Source organism: Acipenser ruthenus, chromosome 11, assembly GCF_902713425.1.
Source record: "Acipenser ruthenus chromosome 11, fAciRut3.2 maternal haplotype, whole genome shotgun sequence".
Taxonomy (NCBI): domain Eukaryota; kingdom Metazoa; phylum Chordata; class Actinopteri; order Acipenseriformes; family Acipenseridae; genus Acipenser; species Acipenser ruthenus.
This window is the reverse complement of record NC_081199.1, coordinates 27,459,202-27,482,163: the sequence shown is the minus strand read 5'-3', so window position 1 is coordinate 27,482,163 and position 22,962 is coordinate 27,459,202. Positions and strand designations below refer to the sequence as shown.

The window sequence follows — 22,962 nt, the reverse complement described above, 5'->3', positions numbered from 1 at the left end:
AAAACCTGACACAGAAAAACCCTTCAAAGCATTAAGTCCAATAAATTAATGTTTGTTTCATGTAAAATCAATTTTAAACTTTCATTTTCACATAAATCTAATCTGGTAGTCATTTCTTAATTGTTTTTACTGTGAAAGAAAACATTCTATTTAAAGAAAGCATCTCTCCAGGTCACGTCAAGCTCTGAACAGGTTAAGTTGCATTTTTGACAGAATGTTCTTAATGCTGTGCCTGCTTAGATTACATTTAGGATATAAATAGTTATTTAAATTACTGCTTAATCATACCATAACTGTATTTTAACCATTCTTGTGGGTCGACACTTCCTGACAAAATAAGCTGAAACATATTACCACAATATTACAAAACATACAAATAAATTTGAAGGTGAATTTTACACAATGTTGGGTACTAGCGTGGTAGAGTACCTAACTGCAAAACCGCACGTATATTCTTTCCAGATAATAACAACTGTGGAAACAGACCAATGTTATGTTACATGCAAAATACTATAAGAAAATATTCCTTTATGGTTCTATAACCTTTTTACAACAAGTGCTTGTTCATGCCAAACAAATTGCTCAGCATAATGTCAGTAAACTGTGACAGCTCAAAATAACAGGCAATTGCAGATACTATCTTTAACCTTAATAAGATACACCAATGTTGGACTTTCAAAATGGTTAGATTTTTATCCATTTGAGGAAAATATCAAGGAATTAAGTTTGAGAAGAAAGATTTGAAGTGTTATAATTCGGTTGCTGACCTGCAAACAGCAGCACAGACAGAGTTTTCAGATCGTTGTCAGTTGGTGGCCTAATTCTTTTGTGCTGGTTTGTCAATTTTTTTACTGCAAAAATAATATAAAACAAACAAGAAACAACTTATTGGAGGTGCAGGTACTGTTAGAATTACATGCATCACTATACTGTACTTGAATCTCAAACGCAGGCCATTTTTGAGAAGAAAAGATTGGTTTAAAAAGTCTTAAAATTTGAAGGAATACAGTACTTTCCTGATGAGTTAATAATATTGACATCAGCATAAGACCTGTACTTCATAACCCTCTCGACTACAGACCTTGCTCTTTAGATGAATGGTAAGACGTTCATCTTTGAACGCCCTGAAGAAGCTTGTTATAGGTTATTCACACTGGTAATTAATAATACATTTGTGACAGGATGGACCGAGGTTTGAGACTCAGAGACAGTTTTAAAGTTCAAAAATAAAGTTTTTAATAGACAAAAATACAAAATAAACCAGCACGAGGGCCAAACAAAAAGATTTCAAACACAAAACAAACACAAAGCAAAAACCAAAACTTACAAAATAAAGCTTCCAGGCTGGGCGTTGCCTTCACTGGAACAGAAAAACACAGCACAAACAAAACACTCTTCTTCTCCTTCCAGAACTCTCCTTCAACTCTCTCTCCTAGCCAGGGCCTCTCCCCTGGCTTTTATCCCCTGTGGCTGGAGCCCAATTATTCAATAATTACTGATTAGTCAATTAGGGCTCCAGCCACATTCTCACATGTTTTTCTGGCAGGGAGGAGTTTTAACCCCCTCCCTGCCAGTCCCAACATTGATCATAAAGACAGGGCAGTACCCCGTCACATATCCCCCCCCTTGTGCCAAGCACAACATGGCCTAAATGGCCACCTCCCCCCTCAGTCTCAGTCCCGGAAGAGGGGGAAGAACAGTGTCCATGGGGGTGGCCATGGTGGGACGTCTGGCACCACCCAATTCTTCGTGGCCAGCAGCTCCCTCTTCCGGGGCTCCGGCCACACACTATCTTGCCGCGAAAGTGCAGCTGGGGGAGCTGGTCTCCTGACCTCCCTCCCCCTCTTCATGGCCAGCAACTCCCCTCCGTGGGGCTCCGGCCATAGTGTAGCGACCCCAGGCGAAGCAGGATCCCTGGCAACCCCAGGCGACGGCAGCAACAGCGGACCCTCGTGAGGCGACGGCAGCAGCAGCGGACCCTCGGGAGGCGACGGCAGCAGCAGCGGACCCTCGGGAGGCGACGGCAGCAGCAGCGGACCCTCGGGAGGCGGAGACGGGAACGGCGGCCCGGCTCCCTCTGGTGGCGGAGACGGGAACGGCGGCCCGGCTCCCTCTGGTGGCGGAGACGGGAACGGCGGCCCGGCTCCCTCTGCTGGCGGAGACGGGAACGGCGGCCCGGCTCCCTCTGCTGGCGGAGACGGGAACGGCGGCCCGGCTCCCTCTGCTGGCGGAGACGGGAACGGCGGCCCGGCTCCCTCTGCTGGCGGGAACGGCGGCCCCTCTCCCTCTAGTGGCGGAGGCGGGAACAACAGCTCGTCTCCCTCTGCTGGCGGAGGCGGAAACAACAGCAACTCGTCTCCCTCTGCTGGCGAAGGCGGGAACAGCAACTCGTCTCCCTCTGCTGGCGGAGGCGGGAACAGCAACTCGTCTCCCTCTGCTGGCGGAGGCGGGAACAGCAACTCGTCTCCCTCTGCTGGCGGAGGCGGGAACAGCAACTCGTCTCCCTCTGCTGGCGGAGGCGGGAACAGCAACTCGTCTCCCTCTGCTGGCGGAGGCGGGAACAGCAACTCGTCTCCCTCTGCTGGCGGAGGCGGAAACAGCAGCTCGTCTCCCTCTGCTGGCGGAGGCGGAAACAGCAGCTCGTCTCCCTCTGCTGGCGGTGGAGGGAGAAACAGCTCCGGTTGTTCCCCATCTGCTGGCGGTGGAGGGATAGACAGCTCCGACTGTTGCCCCTCTGCTGGCGGTGGAGGGATAGACAGCTCCGACTGTTCCCCTGCGGGTCCCTTCAGCCCTGGGCCTGTGGGCTTCCCCTTCTCGGGCCGTGGACGCACCGACTCCTCCCGCTCGGGCCGTGGACGCACCGACTCCTCCCGCTCGGGCCGTGGACGCACCGACTCCTCCCGCTCGGGCCGTGGACGCACCGACTCCTCCCGCTCGGGCCGTGGACGCACCGACTCCTCCCGCTCGGGCCGTGGACGTTCGGGCTCCTCCCTCTCGGGCCGTGGACGTTCGGGCTCCTCCCTCTCGGGCTGTGGACGTTCGGGCTCCTCCCTCTCGGGCTGTGGACGTTCGGGCTCCTCCCTCTCGGGCTGTGGACGTTCGGGCTCCCCCTCTCTGGGCGACGGCTCCCCCTCCCTGGGCGACGGCAGCGGCCCCCATTCTGGCTCTCGGGACGGCAGCTCCTCCCCTTCTGGCTCTCGGGACGGCGGCTCCTCCCCTTCTGGCTCTCGGGACGACGGCTCCTCCCCTTCTGGCTCTCGGGACGGCAGCTCCTCCCCTTCTGGCTCTCGGGACGGCAGCTCCTCCCCTTCTGGCTCTCGGGACGGCGGCTCCTCCCCTTCTGGCTCTCGGGACGGCGGCTCACCCCTCTCTGGCTCTCGGGACGACAACTCACCCCTCTCTGGCTCTCGGGACGACAGCTCACCCCTCTCTGGCTCTCGGGACGACAGCTCACCCCTCTCTGGCTCTCGGGACGACAGCTCACCCCTCTCTGGCTCTCGGGACGACAGCTCACCCCTCTCTGGCTCTCGGGACGACAGCTCACCCCTCTCTGGCTCTCGGGACGACAGCTCACCCCTCTCTGGCTCTCGGGACGACAGCTCACCCCTCTCTGGCTCTCGGGACGACAGCTCACCCCTCTCTGGCTCTCGGGACGACAGCTCACCCCTCTCTGGCTCTCGGGACGATGGCTCACCCCTCTCTGGCTCTCGGGACGACAGCTCCACCTTCTTTATTGGAATGATTGGGGCGTCTCCCATATCTACCGCCAGGTAATTAACGACCATCAGGGCCAGCTCTGCGAAGGACGTCGGGTGATGCTGTTCCTCCCACTTTTCCCACCTCCCCCCATCTCTACGCCACAGCGTGTTGATAACTATGGGGAGGTCGTGGAAGAGGTCCGCCTCAGGGTGCATCAACCAGTCCCATATTTCCTGGGATGGTGGTGAAGGCGGTGATGTAGGAAGTGGTGGGGTGGCTGCCGAGGACGGGGTTTGCAGCTGCTCCTGGTCCCGATTGTGGGGGCATCCTGCCCAGTTGTGGCCATCCACTTCACAGTACCCACACCAGTCAGCTGGTAGCCCATCTGGACAGGACCTCCACCGGTGATCCACCTTCCCGCACCAAGAGCACCAGGGGAAAAGACTGGCTGGGTCCTCCAGCTGGGGTGGCTGTTGTTGCAGCAGCCTACATTTCTTCGGCTGCTGCTTCTCCTGCCTTTGCCGCTGTCTGCTCTTCCCCATTTTCAAAAAAAAAAAAAAAATTACTGCTCTGAGCCTCCAGGTGGCGCTCTCCCGTTTCTGACACCAAATGTGACAGGATGGACCGAGGTTTGAGACTCAGAGACAGTTTTAAAGTTCAAAAATAAAGTTTTTAATAGACAAAAATACAAAATAAACCAGCACGAGGGCCAAACAAAAAGATTTCAAACACAAAACAAACACAAAGCAAAAACCAAAACTTACAAAATAAAGCTTCCAGGCTGGGCGTTGCCTTCACTGGAACAGAAAAACACAGCACAAACAAAACACTCTTCTTCTCCTTCCAGAACTCTCCTTCAACTCTCTCTCCTAGCCAGGGCCTCTCCCCTGGCTTTTATCCCCTGTGGCTGGAGCCCAATTATTCAATAATTACTGATTAGTCAATTAGGGCTCCAGCCACATTCTCACATGTTTTTCTGGCAGGGAGGAGTTTTAACCCCCTCCCTGCCAGTCCCAACATTGATCATAAAGACGGGGCAGTACCCCGTCACAACATTATAATCACATGTTGAAAAAAAGATTGTGCATTAAGTGTGGCAACCACATAGTGATAGGACTGGCTATTAGAGACAAATATCTGGAAAATCATTTAATCTCAATATTACAGCAAAACAAACCTGGAGCACATGACTGGAATCATACTACATTATAAATGAAAGGAAGAGAAAAGCTAACAGTCCATTCCAATGGCATTTGAAGTTATTTCACCATTAGCATTATAGATCTACAGTACCTGCAGAAAGAAAACTTTGCACTGGTGGATATGGAAAGAAACATGGATTTAATGTAGAGGGAGGATTGTGTTAGCTGTTGCATAACAACATTGAAATATATACGCCAAAATACAACAACCGCAACATTTCAAATCAAGTAGAAAATATTCAAATTTATTTAATGTGTTTAAGGCTACCGGTATCGTGAATAAAAACCTCAAATTCAAATTTGCCGTCATGTTTTTTCTTCACAGGAAATATTACCTCATAATAATGTGCTTGGTGGTGGAGAGACCTGTTTGAACCATTTTAGAATGGAAATAAATTCACTTGCTATTGGCGCAGAATATTCCATTATTCTTATTGAGCTCTTCACAGCAAGCAGGTGCTGACACTCAGGTGAGGGTCAGTGGGGTTTATTGGCATAATTTGTCATTCAGTTGAAAAACAGCCTTAAATCTGTGCAGAATGGTGTGTTATTTGCCAGTTCTACCCACAATGTCTCTTTTATGTTACCTCAGATTTCGTTTAAAATGCAACGTACTATATTGGCATTTTTTAATTAACAAATATTTCTGCCATGATTATTCCAAATATTTAATTAGTCATGAATCTGTTTTTAAGTATTTTGGTACTCCAAACATTTTAAACGAAGCAATCGTGTCCATTCACATTCATCTGCGTTAGGTCCACCACTTTTTGAAGAGCAGCAATCAGCACAAACCTTTCTCGCTGACCTTCACCAGGGTGTCCTCACCTGCTTGCTGTGGAGAGCTCAATCTGAATACATTATTCATAATAATCAAATTATGGCTTTATGCAGCTCTACTGTAAAGCTCTGCTGCTTTCATAGCTATACTGGATTAAATGCAAATGATGGCAATGCAATAATATTAGAGATATAGCCATGGCTTTTATTTTGCAAGCCTCAATTAAATATCAATTGGTCGATATATTCGCCCTGGTGCCCTACTTGGAGCCTCACATATATAATTTGTGTTTTATACATTTATAAGGGTTACATTTACTGTTTTAGATTTAAAAAGTAATCCTCAAATGAGCCACTGCAGTTAACTTGGCCATCTATGACATCTATCACAATATATCAACTTTCCTTTGGGATCAAAACATGGATTCCACGTGGTCAGTGTCTTCTAGTTTAGTCTTTAAACAATACATATTTGTAAGCCTCAGTGCTTTTAAACTTCATAATGTTTGTTAACCAGTTTAGTAGTAATACAACGAACTGCAGACCTCAACAGAACCATCCCCTTAGCAACAGCCTCTTTTAACCTGGGGCCAGATATCTTGTGAGGAGAAAGTTCCACGGCCTGCGAAAAGATCAGTGGAAATGCTCCACCTAGTTGGGTTTTTTTGTAAGTTGCACACTGTTACAACCTTTATGTTTAATGGTGTATTTGTTTGCTAGCAACTGTTTTAAATGATGCCTAAAAATATCTGATTGATTGATTGATTTTTTTTTGTTTTTGTTGTAAAATGTCATGCTGCTGCCATAAGGATGTCCCTGTCAACAAGGTGCTTGCACGTCAGTGGAGTAGTTCTGAGTAAATAACTTTTAATAAATAAAGTTATGACAAGACCTCTCATCTCTGGGACTGTAAAATGACAAGATCTGAAATGCACTGGAAAGAATTTAAAAAACATTCCTATAACAAATGTGAATGGGGCCTCTCAGCTCCTCCAGCAGGTAACCAGAGGTGAGAGGAGGGGGAGCACACTATTGAATACAGGATAACAAAACAGCAGCTCATGGACTTACTCACACAGTTAATATTCACACAGCTAATCTTTTTGGTAAAGCTAACATACAGTGGTAATGTTGGGAAGTCCCTTTTACTTACACATTATTATACAATGTTATTATGCATAGTTACAATGTACCTAATATGTACATCTTTTTGTACATGATATATGTAAGTACACAGTTGTATCAGAAAAGAGGAGGGAGGTTAGGGGTAGGAGGTTAGGGTTAGGGTTATATCATGCAAAAATATTTGCACATTAAGTACATTGTAACTATGTAATAACATAGTAGTTATGTGTAAGTACACATGTACAGGTATTTAATAAGTAACTACTATTTAAATACACAGTAATTATAGACACTTAATGTAAAGTTTTACCTCAATATAATGGTGGAGAGAGAGGGAATCATTATCTTACTAGCAATTAGCTTTATTAATCATATTATTTGCGTTAGTCCAGGATATGGAACTATTTCAAATACAACACTATAGATAAACTGCTGCATTCTGGGAGACAGTGGTTTTAATACTTAGGTAAGAAATTAATTTAAAGCCTTGCATGGTTAATACTTATTTAATGTCAAACTGTAATGTAGCTTTAGAAGAAGAGGATGCAATCTGACCTTTTTCTTTTAAAAAAAAAAAACCTGTGTTTTTTGTTGTTGTTTCTTTATAGTTTATGATCAGGAAGGCTGTTTTGCATCATCCCATTTTAGTGTGTTAAACCACATCCTGATTTGAGCAGCTTTGTATTGTGAGTTACTTTCCTCTAGTTGTTTCTGCATTGCTCCTTGCTATCTAAATACAACGCTTACTAAACAGATTTCAAAAAAACATTTCAATAAAGTAGGGTTGTTTCAAACAGCTCTCACTTCTGCCCCTTCGCAACATTGGTCGCAGTGAGAAATTAATAATCGCTATTCAAAATCACACAAATTAGAGCTACATACCCATACACGGGATGTGGGGCCAAAATGTGTGAGGAGCGGTCAAAACTTTAGTCCGGCATGTTTTTGTTCAAATATACAATCACCAACCTTCCAATCTTCAGCCAGCTCTAAAGAGCATGTGAAGTATGGCATGCCGTGTGGTTGTGGTTACATAACCCAGTACAGGAAGAAATTAGATCACGATAATGAACACAGCCTCGTATTTTCCATTTTATGGTAATCATAAATGAATCACTTTCTTTGAATATCTGTCAGTGTTTCCACGTACTTTGTGATTCTTGTGATGTCTAAAACTAAACGTAGAGCCAGTTTCCAACCCAATTCAGTAGTTATAACAGGTTACTGCTGCCCCCCACAGGACAAGCTTGTACACAAGGTCCTTCCTTGAAGCAAGGTATGGGATTGTTTAACTCGAAATAACTATGCAACCCCCCCCCCCCCCCCCCCCCCCACAAAAAAATGCATTTGCTAAATTGTATTTTAAATGCTTAATACAACAGTACCCTCCCATCCCTTTTCCTCCCAAGAAACATTTTAATTTGGGTTTGTTTTTGTTGACTGTTAATCAATAATCAAAGACTGTTTTTTTAGCATGTTCGTTATTTGAATTTTTGAAGCTAATGCTATAATTCATAGTCTAGACGATACAAAACTGAAAGTAGTGACATTAAACATGAGACATCTTTGAAATGGAAGAAATATACGTACCCCATCCACAAAAAAACAAACAAACAAAAAAAAATACATGATATCAGGCATTATTAGTTGAAATTATCTTCTAAATTGTAAATCTGAAGACGTAAGTGGCTTAACTTATTATTTTTAAATGATAAATATACTATAGAAATCGTGTTGTAAAACTGGAAATGTTATATTTTTCTATGAAATTAGTACAAATATTAAACTTAGAAAACATGCAACATAAATGCATCTAATTCATTCACATAGACAATAGATTGTATAGAAATAAAATAACTTTTTTTTCAAATCATTTAAATGTAGCTTTTATAATAGGGTTTTACTTTCTATAGGCCATATTACACAAAAACAAAATATGAATAATATGAAAAGTAAAGAAAAAGCATATTTTATCTGTATTTACTTTCATTACTTAAAAAAAGGTTAATATATACAGTATGTATCTACATGTGTAGTCACATACTTATTTTTAAAATGTTCTATACAAAACAGTTTTACCTTTGTCTCACTTGTCATATTTTGTCCCATGCTTTTTGTGTGTAAAACGTTAAAATTCCTGAACCTTAAAGCTGCAGTGTCCCATTATTCCATTGTGTAGCCTTAAAAACCAGATGCTGTTAGCTTACCAGTTTGTTTGCATTTAGTAGTTTTAACTCTGTCACTTTATGAATAAAAACCCATCCTTCTGCTACTTACCCACAGCAGCAAGGGGTATGGGTGTCACAATTAAGCTATGTTGTTCAAATAGACTTACAACAATATACATGAACATGTTTTATATATACTGTATGTGTGTGTGTGTATATATATATATATATATATATATATATATATATATATATATATATATATATATGGGGGCACTTTAATTATGATGTAGGTTTTAAAGTTTCAAATACAGAACATTTTTATCATAGCTTTTATTTTTGTCTCATTATAAAAAGAAAAGAAAAAGATCTCTAGTTGCTAAAAGGTTTAAAATGTATTGTTAATTTGCATCAGACTTTAACGGTTCCTTCCATGCACAAAGAAGGGCCCTTGATAATTATATTTTATATAGCTTGGCCTTTTATTTTCTCCGCAAATCTGTTAAATACAGGGTATATTATCCAAAATATATCAAAAGTTCAGTCTTAATGTCAGAATGATACCCAGGCCTTGATGTTACCCTTTTTTCAGAGCCGACCAATGACAACCCTTAGACCAATGTCTGGCATTTCTGCAAAGTTGTCATGAAGCTGTAGCATGTTGCTGTTCATTTTTGTTAAGTAGCAAGATAGTGTTCATTCTGCTGTGAAGGAAGAGTTGCCTTTATGTAAAGAAGTTTTCTCAGTATCTTCCATTTCTGCTTGGGTGGAGTACTCCCTGCTGCTTGTTGTTTTTGAGTCCTCTCGGTTTCATATTCATATAGTCATTTTGGATGAGCTTGTTTTGTCTTATTTTGTACTGAAAAGAAAAAGCATAAGATAATTGTAAGTGTCATGTCGAATACATTTAAAGAGTAGGTAGTTTATAAATCCACTTTGTACCTTTATATGATGTTAAAGTCAAGTGGTTCTTATTAAAATCACTCAAATACTGTGTTTTTTCCCATTTTTTCTATATAAAGAGTAAGTAGCAGGGTTCCGAAAAATATAGCGTTATGCGTTATATACCTGTGATTTTTCTTTTCATTGTTAACATCCTAACTAACTATTTACACATAACTTAAAAGTCTGTTTCAAAGCTCTCTTCCAAATGTCCACTCTAGTGCACTGGGGTTTGAGATCTGTCCTCTAAATCACTGTAGGAAGAGCAATTAAAAAAAAAAACCATTAAAACAAATGCTCTGGCTTTTCTGTTCTGTACCACATCTTGGATCATTATTGCTGTGTTACCTGTTTGACAATGTGGGCAATAATCCTTACACTATCACTAGAGCGGACATTTTGAAAAGAGCTTTGAAACAGACTTTAAAGTTATAAGTGTAAAAAGTAGTCAGGATGTTAACAATGAAAAGGAAAATGACAGGTGCGTTTTTTGAACAGTTGTAGCAGCACGTGGGGACGTGGGAAGCTGTATTTTTTGGAACCCCGCTACTCATTCTTTAAGGTGCTTTCACCCAAGTTCAGGATCTGCTCTTCATTAGTTTCCTGCATAAATATTTGAAAATGAGGAACCCTTTGGAACCCCATAAAAAAAGCTGTGTCTAAAACATTTGTACATCTCAATGTATTCATAGGAGGAGTCTCCAGCAGACTGGTAAAAAGAAGACCATTCAGATTTTGATTAGTTAAGGAACCAGTAAAGCATTATTTGTACATGTCCTGAAGCTAACCTGTCTTTAGATCCTGGAGATTTCTCAATAAACTCACGCCTTACACTGTGGCCACAAACAATGAATGGTGGCTACAAGCCTTAGCACTGGTTTAAAGGAGGCTCACTCATAACCAGAATGACCTGTGCAGTGTGTAACACAAGTGTTTCTTCTTCAGCCTGCAGTGCTGGATCACATGTTAATTCTAACACCTAACAGGTGAAATAGACAGTTTCCTGTTATTCTCCCCTGCTGCCATCTCAAGAGGTGAGGCCTGTCATTTGAACCAGAAAGATGTTTACATGTTTCATTATTAATATGAATATCTAGCCTATTGATACGTTATGGCCTCAGCACCTCAGACCAAGCCGTGCTCCCGTATGCTTTTTACCAGGTTTGTGACAGCATAGATGTATAGGTTAAAGCAGCCAAATGTTTGGCTAATGCCTTCAACAGTTTGTATCGCCAAAAACATTTTCATTTTGCCTTTAGAATGACTAACTGGAATATACAGCATTCACATTTGTTTCATGCAAAACTTTCATTTTCATCTGTTTAGTAATTGATCAATACAGGTGATCTAATTTAATAGGAGAGAATCCATTTTTTTCCCATAGTGTTTTAGATGCTATAATACTTCACCTGGAAGTTATATATTTATAATTGGGTAAAAAAGTGCTTTCTACCTTCTGTTCAAAGCTGACTTAGATTCCATTTATCCCACCCTTCCTACGCTCTCCAGTGATGTAAAATGCACTAATCAAATCCACATCTGACTTATCCTGGCGGGGTGTGGATTGATCAAATTGACCCGAAGCAGCCTTGTTACCTGAAGGAAAAGCATGATAACCTGTGGCACAGATTTTACAATACATGTACAGGTAATTTAAGAACAAAACAAATACTCACACAAGTGATGTAAATTAACAAGGAGACGGTCATACCATATATGGCAAGCATTACAATTACTGCATTCAGAACCCAAAATATGGAGTCCTTTGAAGTACCGGTAGGTGAACATGGCGGCTCTGTAATAAATCAAACAATTGCTGTTTTTAAAGGGCCCATACCTGTTAGGTTGCTATATTGTTTGTTTTCTTTAAACATTACCATTGTTCATCACATGACCATTCTTATTAACATATACAAGCTATTAAAAAGATATGTTTAAATTATTAAATACCATAACATGAAATCTACCCTCTTTAATTATATAAATGTAGGTGTTCCAAAGCGTATCTGTCTTTTATATTTCAATGGCCAGCACCTGGCATCACGAACGCAAAACAGATAAGTGGAGTTTAACCCATTTCAGGGGATAATTTGAATCAAAAGAATATTTTTGATGTCTTCTCTGAAGCTTTATAAAATAAATATGTGATCTTTATCGAGGAAGATAATCAAGCTACTTTCTGAGTCCTCTGTGATCTAAACAGCTATCCTCCTTCATGCTAGGGGGTTATGGATGCCAAATGTAAGGTCTGTTTTAGCAAAATAAAATGCAAACACATTTAAAAAAAAAAAAAAAGGAAAAGGAAATGTACTTTTAGCTTGTTTACATTTTTCTTATTTTTTTAGTAATAGCTTGTTTTTTTAAATATCAGGACAACAAATGCTAAATATAAAACAATATGAATTCTTCAAAACTGTGTTATATTTTGTGTGAATTAAATATTATGCTTTTTATTTTTTTGATAAGTCTGCGTTAAGGTGCTTTGACTTTAAGTTGGGCACTGTTCTTTATTTATAGTTGCCTGCCATAGACTTGTAATGTAGGCTAGAACAGCCATTGTATTTATACAGTAGTGTATAACTAAGCACACCATCTAGTGCACAGCAGTGTATTGGCAGTAAACAAAGTATCAGATCACTGGCTATAACATAAAATACACTTTACTGTTCTAACCTATTACATATATCCATATCAAATGGTATTGTTTATTGATACATCCTCCACCCCAAACCCATGACATCTAAAAAAGCATATTATTGTACATCATTATCCACATAACATAAATACAATTCTGATCAGTATTGTTTCCCAAATTCTGGAAACAATCACTAACCGTGAAACTATTATGGCAGCTCGTTGAGGCCATTGGGGGAAAAAAAATGATCTTATGATCTCGACATAATGAAGGGTTTTTTTTTTTTACTCGTTGGCCTTAACGAGCCATCGTGAACTATATTGTCACTATATCTGATAACTTTGCAGCTACATGGGATAACAAAATAACATCATCTTTGAATTTCCTTAAGCTGTATACATACCTGCGGTAATATCTGTTGCAATCAGCAGTAATTAGACCACATAATGCAACATGTCATGCTGTCATGCTTCAGAGAAATGTTTTAGCAAAAATTGAAAGTACAGTTAAGCACAAAAAGGCCTAACCAATAGAATGTTAGCTGCAGAAGCTGGAAAGAAGTGATCGCCCTAGCAACCAGTACCAGCACTCAGACGAATAAACAAGGCTTACAACTTCCTGGTACCTGATAAGTACCTGTTCTATCTCGGGATACAGAACTTTAAATCTATACCATTTTATATATATATATATATATATGCTCATATAATGTCCAAATTATAACTCAGTTTTACTTAAGAATAACTTACCTGTACTGTTATTTTTCCTTTGAAATATTATCAGGGTTCCATTTCCCTTTGGACTGCGAAAAGGAGGTGGATACATTATATTGAGCTGACAATAGTACATGTCGGTGTCCTTTTCTTGCAGGTTTGAGAGTTTGAAGATGACTCTATCCCCTTTGTCCATTCCCTCGCAGTGTTTGAAACTAACACTTGAATTAAAAACAGTGCCATTTTCTATTTGCCTCACAGATACAGGCACGCAGAATGGATCTGGACCTTTCAACACATCCAGCGTAACATGCTTATGCTTTCCCTCTAAAGCATATATACATTCCAGAGTCGCCTCAGCATGTTCTGTTGCTACAATGAACTTGGGCTGGATAATTTCTGTGAATTAAAATAGAAATACATTCTATATTTGATTGACCAACAGACAGGAATTCAGAAAGATCCTGATCAGACATTCATTCCCACTTAATGTGTATATAACTTTAATAATAATTTAGCTCTCAGTTCTTGTGACATTTGTCATTATTATTATTATTATTATTAGTAGTAGTAGTATAGGTATTAAATATATAGGAAAATGATCGGCACGGGACATGCAGACAGCTTTTACAGTGCAACGAAATGTCAAAAGCATACTGTACTTTGCACCTTGGCTAATAGCAGTAATACAGTAACTATCCACCCACAGACACAGTTGGCTACTATTCTTTTCAGCTTAAGGTTGATATGATAAGTGCATACACTATATATTTTTTTTGTTTTATCACAAGTTTAATTGTAAAGCATCACTGTATACATATATCCATGTAGTAAACCCAACAAATATAAAACAAGTAAATGACAAAGGCGCCTTCAATAAGCAGACATTTGTCTTAAGTACAAATTCACACCTTTTTGTGAATGGTAAAATATGATTTATTTGTGTGTGTAATGAAGAAGAAAAGTAATTGATCAACTCACTAATTTCACTTTTAATAATTAGCTAAAACGTTTTGGCTTCTGCCTTCTTCAGATAGCATGGTAGAAATAGCCAGCTAAACTGATGTTTAAGTTTGAAAGATTGACAGTTACACAGTGACTTACAGGTGAATGTTATATATATATATATATATGTAATCCTCAAAAACTCACCAACGAAAAAACTAACAAAAAAAAACCTGCAGATGAAAGAAATACAGATCCGTTGCTATAATTAGAATTGAAAGTTTTAAAAGGATTGCTTTGCTGTTCTGTCTCTTGGCTTCTTTGAAAAACTAAAAATATATATATGGTAGTGAAATTGGTTTTGTTATTGTATTTTCGATGATAGTTTATAACCAAAAAAAGTTTCATATTGAGCAGGGATTTTTATGCTTTGTTCCTCATTTGCTCATGGCATGTAAACACTTTGAAGTGCTTCAGAATCCTCCAGTATAAATCCCACCCTTTAAACTGTTCACCTTTTCTCAGAAAATTATATGGATTTCATCATGTTATATAAAGTCACAGCTGGGTTTTTACGAACATTTAACAGCACCATGGAATCCCCCTGCATTGCATCCCTTATTTTTAGGGGTAATCTTGAGTGGGGTGCACTAATATAGCCTGCATCTGAGTTTCTGTACAGTGTGGGCATGTGTAGATTATTATCGGTGGCCCCACTAGCAGCCTGATTGGTACCACAAAACTGCTGTATGTTGCACACACCGAGGACTGTTTCAATGAAATAAGCCAATGTATTTCCACATTCATTCTCTTATTATCACTAAATACAAAAAATACCCAGCATAGGGAAAAGAGGTCCACAATAGGCATCAGATCTTTGAACTAGCCTGTTTGTCTGCAAAATCTAGTACGATTATGAAATAAAATAATACAAATCCCTTTTTTCCATTGCCTCGTTAAACTTAAATTCTTTGTGTGCTAACAAAGGAAAAGGTTGCTAATACATAAACAATTTATTGCTGTATTGCAATCTAAAGCAGGACAGATACATTTAACAAAAGTAATTAGCATTCTGAACGTTAAATAAAAATCAAGTGATTAAAAACATCGGTTTGTTAAAAAAAAGATGTCTTGGATACAAAATGCAGGTACATTAACTACACTGTAACCACACTTTTAATCACTTTTACATTCGGGAAAATATTATATGGAGTTCCGTACTATCACAGAATCGGATGCTAAGTGCATGTAGTAAATATTAATACATGGAAACTACAATGTAACATGTACCTGTCTTTATGTGTACACTAAATCTCTTATGTTACCATCATAATTTAGATTATTTTCCGATACATATTTACGGGCTAAAACACATACTTATCTTTATACATTTTAATTTTAAAAATCTTTTTATACGTCATATTAGCATTTTGGGTTTAAAAAACAAACAGATTGCAAAGATTTTCTTTCAATGTGCAGCAGGATATACATCTCAGCATGTGTCACGGCTCAATGTAGCTGTCAGACACACGTTATACATTAGCAATATAACCTGGTGTGTAAGCTATTAAAAAGAATTTGTAAAAAAAAAAAACCAAAAAACGGATTTACCTTGTGAATAGACCATTCTCAGAAAGATATAATAGAAGATCACTGTAAGCATTGTGACTGCAAGCAAAGGAAGTTTCTGCTTTGGTGTTTCTGATTGAAATGCAACTGAAGAAAGCGCACTGCTCATATACAGCGGCAGCACGTGACTGGAAAGTAGGCTTCTTCTGTGAAGCTGTTGCAGCACTCAAGACATGCTTTGTACACACGATGGTGCGCCCTGTAGTTATTATAAATCACAGATAAGAAAGCAGCCGTTTGCAGTTAAGATTTGTTAAAATTGTATAGATTTTATCCCATTTACAGGCCACTGCAACCAACTGGAGAAATTACCAGTGCACAGCCCTAGTGGTCATTTTTTTACTGGCCTTATTACACAAACTCCACCTTGCTCAGGCTTACTGAGAGACAATCTCAAAAGGTGCTGGTGACGTTATTGAACAAACCAAATATCCATTGCAGATATTAATTGAATATATAAAAAGTATATTCCTTTAACATTTTTCTCACCTTTCTGTACAATAAATGACAGAGATAACCCTTTTAATATACACGCCAAAGTATGAGGTCAAGTTTTTCAAATAGGGCTTTCTCACTTTGTTACACTTGCTAACAGAAAAGGGCATGATTAAATCCACTGTTTTCACTTAACTGTGCATGCAAGTCTTGAGCAGGAAGTGATTCATTAGAAACTGTACCGCAGTCTTGTGGTTTTATGATAATAGGTTGTCCTCGTTCTTATAAAGCTGCATTTGCAGCCGCTGAGCAAAGATACATCACAGGGCAGCCCCTTGCTGCTATCTTATAATGAAACCTGGAGAAGCCCCCCTGTAATATCACCTTACTAGATTTCCCTTGAGCTTTCTGGGATGACACGGTGTCTAAAGATAAAACAGTGAAACAAGTTCTCTTTGTTTTGTATTAACTTTTTAAAATGTGTAATGCATTTAGTATATGTATATATATATATATATATATATATATATATATATATATATATATATATATATATATATATATATACACATACATACATACAGTAATCCGTAATCAAAAAACAGTAACAAAAAAAAAAAATATGTAAAAGGGGAAAAAGGAGTATGCAAATGATTAAGCAAAACAAAGGTTTCAGTTACGTTGTAAATGTCACTAAGGTGAAAACTTGATATTAATTTTTCCATCAGCCCATGACACAGAAGGCACTGTAATTCTCCCTAATCTTTTGACGCCCCTCACCAAAGATAAAGATATTCTTAAACAGTTCTCCTGAAATAATATTAAACCATTACTTTATTGTAACTGAGTACTTTACACAAGTTGAACACTATTTGATCTTCCTACATGCCGAGATATGTTAAACAGGTACACCACAGAGGATTGCTTGCTTACGGATAAACTATAGAGCTCAGAATTAATTCAAAACCAGACAATAAAAACTCAGGTTTGGTGTATTCTTCAAAGACATCTGTGGCAGGACAGGGCCCTGCCTGTAAATAATATTGCTGTGTGGTGATTTGGTGGTGGTAGGCAGGGATGGGGTTAATTTCCTATCCCTGCCAAAAGACATGTGAGAATGTGGCTGGAGCTAATTGAATTATTGATGATATAGGCTCCAGCCACATGCTATAAAAAAGGGGAGAAATAATTTGTTTGGTGGATGAGTTTTGTTTGTTTGTTTGTTTGTTTGTTTGTTTGTTTGTTTGTGCTGTGTTATTTTTTTTTAAAAAAGAACTGTAGTGAAGGCTAATGCCCAGCCTACGTTTTTTGTATTTTGTTTAAACATTTTGTTTTGGCCCTTGAGCCAGTTATTTTGTTCCTGTTTATTGTGTTTGTGACTTGTTTTGTTAAACCTTTTTATTTAACTTTGTGAGCAGTGTTTTTGTTTGTTCAACTTTTTTATTTATTTTTTTGTTTATTAAACCGTGCAGCAGCTTAAACTACAGCTTCCTTGTCTCTGAGTTTCTTTTCCTGTCGATACCACCTGGGCCCGCAACCCTACCCTGTCACAACATCTTTTTACACAACTTCCATGTCAGTAAAGCAAGTTAAAGGGCTTAGACAGTCTCCATTCGAATTCTGCAAATTCAAATCCTCGCAGGGGAATTTAAAAAAAATCTGTAAACGGAGCTGAGTTCACGGATCGTAATCGTGCTCATATGTGGGTGGACTTCCTCACTGATGGGAACAACTGTCAGGCTGCTTGTCTCAACATCTTTCCAAAGCCTGCATTTATATTTCTGCCTCCGGTGTAGATGTGAATATTCACATTAGAATAACTACATTCATTTTTATTTTGTTAAAATGCATGTGTTTACATTGCAGCATAGACAGGGAAAGTGTGGGGTCACCCCAGGCAACCACATGTGTAACAGTTGGTCTGCCGCCAATATTGTGGAGTGTATAAAATAAAGCCAAATAGAAAAATATGTGTTTGCACAGCTCTTTGAATATACATTGTTTGTTTGCAGATTCGTCATTACTCTAAAAGATTAGCAGTTTGGTGCTTAGAAACGGATGCATGTATGAAACACATAGACAGGAAAAGCAATCATTATTTACTGGTGTGTTAATTGATATGGCAAACAAAATGAAAAAGGTTTAATTGAGATTTCTATATCAAGACCCCCTGAATGTATTTAAGTACATTTTGTAAAATAAAGATATTGGTTAAGCATCTGACAAGAAAGACTGAAGTGTAATAATTATGACTTGTCCATGCTTTCCCTGCACTCAAGCAGAATGCTCCACGTGCTGTTTTCTATACCAGGTGTGCCTGTATGTCATTAAAGGTGTGCTCTTTCACTGTAGTGAGTCGATTAGGCATTTTCCCCCACTTTAAAATAGCACCTTAATTTAGCAATATTTAAAGAAACCCTCATCTTTTTATTGAAATGTCTGAAAGACTGTTATTGAAAGGTCTGATGGATGAGTAAGACTCTCCGAGTCGGACCTTGCAGCCAGCTGATTTTCAATCCTACAAATCTGTAAAAATCTACATAACAGGTGTCTTTTGGTTTAAAGGACCAGAGCTGTCAAAGTCTTTACACCAATGTTTTTATAAAAACTTTAAAAATTGTTTTAAAAAGTGAAACTTGGAAGCATACATCTTTTGCTACTGGTTTTATTTTTATTTCACAAAAATGGTGAGAATTGGAAAAAAGACCTTACTAAATCTTGCCCTGTCTCATGTACTGTTGTTTTAGAACAGCTACTGCAATACCTACAGTATGTGAAACATTACAGTAGATTTAAAGACATATTCGTTCCAGAGGGCTACATCTATTTATTTCTTGGTTCAGATATAAGTTGAGTCTTTGGGGTCAATCCAGTGGATCTAAACAGTGGTGAATCTAAATACTACCACTGAGTTCATTAACATTGTGTAAATAGTAACAATGCATGTGTTTCCCTTAGTGTATTACTGTACTGTTAAGGGATTTAAAGGACAGTAGTTTTTAGATTCATCTACGTTTATATCAATTCAATACATTCCAGTATCTGATGCAAGACAGAGGCAGGCTCCTCATTAAGTGGGGTACATTAGCGGCTGCACCCCACTGCCCCTGCTCGTCACATTTAGCCTTTGGAATTAGGGTTTACAATTATACAGTCATTAATCTGTGTTCTGTTTTTTGACAGTTTCCAACCAGGAAAAGGTGTGTGGGCAGGCCTGAAATGTCACAAGAGGTGAAAAACAACACAATAAAGGCAAGATAATGTAGATATCAGCAGTGTGGAATAGTGGTTAGGGCTCTGGACTCTTGACCGGAGGGTAGTGGGTTCAATCCCCAGTGGGGGACACTGCTGTTGTACCCTTGAGCAAGGTACTTTACCTAGATTGCTCCAGTAAAAACCCAAATGTATAAATGGGTAATTGTATGTAAAAATAATGTGATATCTGTATAATGTGAAATAATGTATAATGTGATATCTTGTAACAATTGTAAGTCGCCCTGGATAAGGGCGTCTGCTAAGAAATAAATAATAATAATAATAATAATAATAATAATAATATCAATCAGAGCACACTACCTTGTAGTGGAAGTGAAACGACAGCTAGCACAGTCTTTACCAGAACTTACTTCTCTCTGCATGTACTTGGGCAGCATGTGATGTGTACTGACACTATAAAATGTCACTGCCATAAGCCGCTGTCAGGTGCTACATTTTACAGAGCTTGTAAATACAAAATTAGATCTATCAGTAACATGAAAATGTATTTAATATTAAATAAGCAGTTCTCTAGATATATTTAAAAATGTAAGTGAAAGGAGACTGTGTGGTCCAGTGGTTAAAGAAACGGGCTTGTAACCAGAAGGTTCCCGGTTCAAATCCCACCTCAACCACTGACTCGCTGTATCTATGTCGACAAGCTGATTTTTCCATGATAAAACTATGCATTTTTTCATGCTTTACGGTCAGAAACCATCTTTACACCACTTATCTGCTATTTACTTTGCCTACTCTTTACATGCTTTAGAAGCTAAATAATCATTTTGTAGAAAAACAGATTTTATCTTCATTTCCACCAATTTCTAACAATTTCCATAAAAGCTTGTGTGCATTGATGATAACGGTTTTGAAATATCACTTCCTGGAAGCTAGACATTATTTCTGAAAGTTTTATGGTGTGATAGTGCCCTGCAATGCTGCTTCCTGATTGGTGAATGAAAGTTCTGAGGTTTCCAATGTTCTTTAATAAAGGTAAAAATGTTATTCTTCTGTTCTTTAATTTATTATCTGCCCCAATTGCTTAAAAACAGGGACCTACTAGTACCTTTTTCAGTGTGTTGTGATTTTCTTTCCTCCACCTTTCTTCCATTGCCATAGTCTATGGTCACATTTTCTAAAATTAAAAACGTATGGCATATGTAATTAAAAAAAAATACAGCAGCATTGGAAGTAAATGGAGAAATGTAATATTCACAACAGTTTCTTTATAGGAAGCACACTTTATTGACCACTGGTAGATTTGACTAGCGAGAACTTTTTTAAAATGATAGTCATGTCCGCATGTGATAGAGACAGAGGGCACTGTGTAAAGGGAACAGAGTGCCCTGGACTGGATGGCCAGACAATTAATTCCCTGGGTTAGACGGAAGTCTGTCATCTAGAAAGGGGGCGGAGCTATGATACACTAAATCATCGACCCGGAAGGGAAACGACATGGCAGCCACGGATTGGAGCAGCGGTTGCACTAGTTAACCAAGGGGTCATGATAGACGGTACAAAACGGGGCATAGCGAAGTGATCTATTCCTTGTTATGGTTAACCCTTCGCGGTCCTATGTCGGACCAGGTCCGACATTACAAATTTCCCTTTCCGGTCCGACCCTGTCCGACATCATCAAAAAGACGTAAAAGACAGGTTTCTAATCGTTTCTTCTCCATGCTCTGGGTTTGTGCTGGCTTTCTCGCTACAGCCTCCCGTCCTCCGGCTCCTCTGCAGAATACACAAAAACAAATACGTAATAAAACAAAACACAACAACTCCGGCTGGTCGTTTAACATCTCAGCGCAAGGGGAGGTACTGACGTAGCTGCTTCCCCTTTGTACCCAGAAAACTCCTCCCTGCAATCAACGCGTCGCCATGGTTTCTCCAATAGAGGGCTGCCCCGCAGCTGACTGCAATGGAATCGTCCTGAGTACTTGCAGCTATGCGCCCCTCCTAATATGGTTACCTTCCGGTTTCCACCTACCACCGAGGTGGCAGATCTAGGAGGCAGCATACCTTCCCCCTTACACAGCGCCCTTTCTAATTGGGAGGGATATTTACAGCATTGACCCTTTCTCCCTCTATCACACCAAGCTTGGCTCAAAAGGCTCGCTCCGTATTGGCAATCCCAGCAACTATTGCTCCACGTGAGAGAGTTTTCTCAACTGCTGGGTTCGTTGTACAAGAAAGAAGAACTCAACTGAAACCAGGAACTGCAGATGACATCCTTTTTTTTTTAAATTTAGTCGTCGCCAATTTTTTATGCCCAATTATTATCTGAATCCTCGGCTCACCGCTTGCAACCCCCCCGCCAACTCGGGGAAACGGTGGCTGGAACATGCATCCTCCAAAACGTGCTCCTGCCAATCTGTCATCTGCGGATGCACCGCGAGGCCACCAGACCTATAGTGCTGGAGGACAACACAGATCTGGCGGCTCCACTGCAGAACCACAGGTGCCGTATCGGCCGCAGGGGTCGCTGATGCGTGGTGAACCGTGGATTCCCCTGACGACCTAAGCCCTCCCTACCTGGGCGGCGCTCGGCCAATTGTGCGCCGCCCCCTAGGAACCTCCGGTTACGCTCGGCTGTGATTGATCAAGACATTTTAAAAGTAAGTTTTCAGTTTAATGTAATATGTTTCAACTTAATTTAGCAGTGACTGGAATATGTGATTACTTTTTTTTTTTTTTAATTATTAACAGTTTTGTTTTGAAAATAGACATTATTGGAAATGCATTTTGTTTATTATTATTACTAATAAGAGCAAGTTTAAGAGCAAATATGGTATATCTTTTTTGGAATGCTAACTGTGCTACAAAGCGGCACCCGGCAAAGTTTATAAGAAACACACTTTGTTAAATTTGATGTGTCCCATATTGCAAGAACATTTTCCTGACTTTTTTGTTGTTGTGCATGATTCAATTTTAAGTTTAAACTGTATTGCCATAATGTGGCAAAAAAATTGAAATATCATCTTTTCATATTGGTTTTATTTGGAATAAAACTCTCACTTTTCAATTTTTCTTCTCTTTTTTATTTTCCTGTCATTGTGGTTTGAAAAATGGACACTACAAATTGTCATTAGAAATAGGTTTCAATATGCTACTGATTGTAGTCAAAATCTAAATAAACAATCAAACAGGAACAAAGGACTTTTAGTTTTAATGGAAATTAGTGCTTTAAGTTAACAGCGCAAGAAAGTCATTTAATTATTGGATTGCCAGTTCGGGTCAGGTTGTGGGTCTTACTAAAGCGGGTCGGGTCTGGTTGCGGGATAGAAGATGGTGTTGAAGCGGGTTGCGGAGTTGGGTCGGGTTGTGTAGGGTCCGAGCCGGGAGCGGGTCATAAAAATCAGACCCGCGCAGGACTTAGACCTGTATTGTAATCGTGAGTGTTTTGTTGGTTTGTCGTGTCTAAAAACTGTCTGTTT

General features: G+C 39.7%; 1 protein-coding gene across 1 annotated transcript; it reads right to left on the bottom strand.

Annotated features, from left to right (window-relative positions):
* Positions 1 to 9,248: 9,248 nt before the first annotated feature.
* On the bottom strand, positions 9,249 to 15,979 carry LOC117426134 (T-cell-specific surface glycoprotein CD28 homolog). The gene is made up of 4 exons (XM_034043461.2): positions 15,821 to 15,979; positions 13,301 to 13,663; positions 11,593 to 11,711; positions 9,249 to 9,833 (listed from the first exon to the last, which is right to left on the bottom strand). Exons 1-4 carry the CDS (start codon positions 15,945 to 15,947, stop codon positions 9,717 to 9,719), a joined length of 726 nt encoding a protein of 241 aa, XP_033899352.2. The 5' UTR covers positions 15,948 to 15,979; the 3' UTR covers positions 9,249 to 9,716.
* Positions 15,980 to 22,962: the final 6,983 nt, after the last annotated feature.

Excerpts from the sequence above, each read along its gene's own strand:
- LOC117426134 (XM_034043461.2), bottom strand. The coding sequence starts at position 15,947 with ATGAGCAGTGCGCTTTCTTCAGTTGCATTTCAATCAGAAACACCAAAG. Across the intron at positions 13,664-15,820 it reads GAGAATGGTCTATTCACAAG|AAATTATCCAGCCCAAGTTC; the intron begins GTAAATCCGTTT and ends TTTAATTCACAG. Across the intron at positions 11,712-13,300 it reads AAGGAAAAATAACAGTACAG|AGCCGCCATGTTCACCTACC; the intron begins GTAAGTTATTCT and ends GATTTATTACAG.